General features: G+C 37.7%; 1 protein-coding gene across 1 annotated transcript; it reads right to left on the bottom strand.

Moving 5' to 3' along the window:
- ae41 (alpha-esterase 41) lies at positions 1-4357 on the bottom strand. Its single transcript, NM_001130880.1, is given in 3 exon segments — positions 1-656; positions 1403-2673; positions 4144-4357. Coding segments are annotated over 3 exon segments (1626 nt in total). The 5' UTR covers positions 4324-4357; the 3' UTR covers positions 1-481.

Below are 4357 nucleotides of genomic sequence, written 5' to 3'. Positions count from 1 at the left end.
TTACGAACGAAAATTAAAATAATTGTATTCGGCATCCAATTTTTGCATGCTGCCAACTTAAGCTTGCAGTCATAAAAACGTATCACCCATACATTTTCTGTGTAGCAAAACATAAGATTACCTGCTCAAGTAATTTTGTTTAATTCAAGTTTGTAAATCACAGTTATTTGTTTTTTAATGTCAAAAACACAAAATTAAATATGCTATTCTCAAACGTATCAATCACTTCACTTGCGAAAGGGCTATTTATATAAAGGTTTGTGAAATAATTTTGTTCTTGAATCTTAAATAGCGTTGACCGGGAAATCTTAGTATTTTACTTAGCCTTAATATCTGACTTTCTTCTGTTCTTATTATTAATTTCTTTGTCACTCTGTTACGGTAGCGCTCATGGTTGTAGCATATGCAAACCCTTTGTTTTAAATATAATGTTTTACTATGTTAGCTTCTTTATATAACTGCCTCCCAAAGTTTGTGTTTCTTACAACAAATTAGTTCTGCGATATTTGGAGTACAGATCTTTCCAGAAAGTGTACGGTCCTTCGTTAGGCAACGATCCCATTTTCAATTCATCGCCGATGTATAGGAAGTTTAAGTTGTCTTTGCTGCTTGCTTTCCATGTTGGAAGTGTTTCATCGAATTGTGGAGTGGGGTTGCTAAAAATAGTTAGGTTATTAAAAGTTTTATTCTTTCAACGGGACAATAATTTTCAAATTTCTAAAAGATAAAGATCTAAATTAAAAATGTTTGATAATTGTAATTTTTTTTTAATTGAATTTTGTGTGTGCAATAATACGATTTACTGTTTGATTTTTGGTTTGGTTTTGGTTTTTCGAATAACAAGCATAGTCCGATGCTGATGCCGTTCCCACTTCAGTTGTTTGTTAAGGGGTGACATGCACAAAAGATCCTTGGTTCCAGACTCAACAAATAGCATTATGTGTTTTGGTTGAAGTAATTAATGAGCTCAAGAATCTCCGACTTTGCTATTGCCATGTGGCACATGGATCGGTCACATACCAGTTGAGTTTCAAATCCTCTATGTTACTACCAGCCTTTTTTTACAAGAAAAAATCACCGGTATGAGGGCGTTGAACCTCATCAAAAACGTTTGCCAGTCACAGCCGGCGCCCTACCCCGGACCGGGCTGGAACCCAGTTGGGGCTATTGAGAAGGCGGGACAGGGTCTACGCAGAGCATATTACATTCATCCCGCTAACCCCCTACTATCAGCCTAGGTAAATTACTGCAAACTATACGACTTTTCTCCTTCTTTTACTTGTGAGAGAAAGTACCAAAATTACATAACACGATCGAACATTAGTACGAATAGTTCAGTCAATTCGTTTGAGATGATCGTCACGCATAGCACCTCGTTAATAAACTTAAATAAATAACTTACCCGTATTTTGCAAAATTCGTCCACATTTTAGTCATCCAATCAATCATGATTTTGTCTTTTTCGCTGATTTCAAACGGCCAAACATATGCTTGAAAGAAATATAGTATGTCATCGCCATGACAGGCGCCAATTACGTCTCTAAATCCTGAAATTTGTTTGACCATATTTCTTCCTCCGGAGTAGGTAAAGTAATAATTGTAAACAGAGGCATTTGTTTGCGATAATATCATCTCAGATTCCATTATGACTGGCATCTCAAAGTACAAGTGAGTGTAGAAATCAGATAAAATCATTCTTGTTTCCCAGCTTATGGTATTTTCTCCAAAATAAAATTCTTTAACTTTCGATGTAACCTCATCAGTTTCTAGATCTGACGAAAATTTGAAATCAGACCCTGTTATTTTTAATTTGTTGTTTTCAGCTAACGTTTCATTCGTAACTTCTGATACAAAAAACAGTCCTTCTTTATCATTCGAGCCGTAGATCACCGAAATGTTCTTCGGTGCATTTTTTAGTAAATTTATAGGTAGGTCAGTTATGACGGGTTCCGAATCGGGGAAGACTTTCTCGATGCAAGGTAAATGTAATAAATTCGAAATTAAAAGTTGACCAAGGGGTTTCCCAACGGTGACATTTATCAACTCTTTGTATGGAGTTTTTGCAAATATGTCGTATAATTCTTGAGGGTCTTTAGAATCATGGCCTAGTTCCTTAGCTGTTTCTGATGCTATCATAATTGGGTCTAGCTGCAATCCCCAGTTCGCTATAGAGGATCCACTTTGCATAATGGCTTTGTGGAATAATCCTTCAGTAGCTTTACTAGCTAGTAAAAAAGAAACAGATGTAGCTCCAGCGCTATGACCAAAGAGGGTAACATTGTCAGGATCTCCACCAAAAGCAGCTATATTTTTTTGGACCCACTTCAAAGCAGCTATTTGATCTTTCAAACCTGCGTTGCCGGGTGCTTCTTTAATATCTAAACAAAGGAATCCGAAAATACCAAGCCTGTAGTTAAACGTTACTAAAATAACATCATGTTTCACTAAGAAATCTGCACCAAGGAGTATTTTTCCTCCACTACCCAGAAGAAAAGCGCCGCCATGTACATAGACCATGACTGGCAAAGGTCCCTTTGCCCCAGTCGGTGCATAAACATTAATGCTTAAACATTCTTCTGTTCCTACAACGCCGAAAGCTGTTGGTTGAGGACATTGGATGAACTCGTCAACTGCTTTAAATACTCCATCCCATTTTGGAGGCGGCTGTGGTGCCTGAAATAATTGTTACAGTAATTATCTTATCGTGTTCCATTAAAGCTATTGCGAATTTAGGGGTTTTAAAATTTGCAGGGAGACATGAGGTTTGCGCGAAATGTTAGGACACCTTGCCCCTCGCATATTTCGAATGAACGTCTATGTAACGTTCGAATGAACGAATATTTCAGCCTTGAACGCAAGTTTCACCGTAACAGGGCTTTAGTCGGTTAAATTCCAACATGCTCCGTTTACCGTTCCCAACGCGTACGCGGAAATCGGCGGCGGTGATTTTCTCTTGACCCCAAAAAACATTTTTTATCATAATAATAATAATAAAAAATTACTGGGAACAAATCACGCATGGTGATTCGGTCCCAAATTAGGATTCTCTGTGTCATTGGTACCAGCGACTGACATATATTATATACTTATCTATAAATTAATACGTGAAGCAAAAACTTTGTACCCCTTTTTACATAAATTGCACGGACGGAGGAGTCTGAAATATCCCACACTTATAGAGAATATAAAGAAGAAAGAATTATGCATTAAAAATACATTGAATGAATAAAAATAAACATTACACACACTGCCATGTATTTGACACACACACGATTTTTTGATTTGATTTTACGAAAAAATTTATAAGTTTTATAAGCAGAACATATTATCTACTTGTAGGAATGTTCAATAACGGTTTTTCGTCTTTTAGTCTTTTTTCTTTTTTATAGAGTGGGCAGAACACCAGCCAGATGGTCAGATGTAGTAAGGGAAGCACTAGGTGTATTTTTTTTCCTTTCTAAGCTGATAGCCTTGAGAGGCTATTTCAGCGTAACCTTAGCTAGTAGGTGGGCTCACGGGGTTCATACCGGAGTGATGCTAACACTGACCCTAGCAAAAGCAGTGCTTCGCAGAATCTACCACCGGATCGGAAAGGCGACCCACTGAGAAGATCCGCTGAGAAATTCAGCAGGCAGAAGATCAGGCGAGAAACTCAGTGGGCCTCGGTGGTAGTCTGTACCAAGCGGATAGGGTCCATGACAGCCATGATCGAAAACTGTGGGGGAACGTCACATGTGGTTGCGATCCTCAGCAGTGAGGGAACGATTCTAATAACTATGAACTCGATTACGATACGACTCGAACTATTGTACGAACTATTATAATTCCTGCCCGCAAAATTGAGAGAGAGACCCGTGAGAAAAACACAACAAGGACTGAAAGGCTATTTGGTTTAAGCGCTATTTCGCTTAACTCGCGACATTTATCTTTTTAATCAAAGGTCCGTTTTATTTGGTATTGATACTTCAATTAAGTTTACCCCATTCAAGAAGCTGAGGAAGATTTTTTGTTATGACTTGGAAAAAAATCCAAATTTAAAATTTTAAATGGCTCTCCTTTCACCCCTCGATGAGTTGTTTCTTAATCATAACGATTAGTACATTAAGTGTTTTATATGGGTGACATAGCACTTAATTATATTACCTGGAATCTACCGCTAATATTCGTGGTAGCGTATGGTATACCAACGTATTCAAAGAACTTCCCGTCTTTGCTGATTTTACCGGTGAGTACGCCTTGTTCGATGGTCACATTAGGAACTGGCTGTCCAGCTGAATTCATAACAAAAAATGAAAACAACACCAAATATTTTCTACACTTCATGACGACTGGTTTGCGCAGTATACAATCATCGAAT

This window comes from Bombyx mori, chromosome 22 (assembly GCF_030269925.1).
Source record: "Bombyx mori chromosome 22, ASM3026992v2".
Taxonomy (NCBI): Eukaryota; Metazoa; Arthropoda; class Insecta; order Lepidoptera; family Bombycidae; genus Bombyx; species Bombyx mori.
Note: the sequence above shows the minus strand (reverse complement) of the source record. Positions and strands in the feature narration are given on the sequence as shown.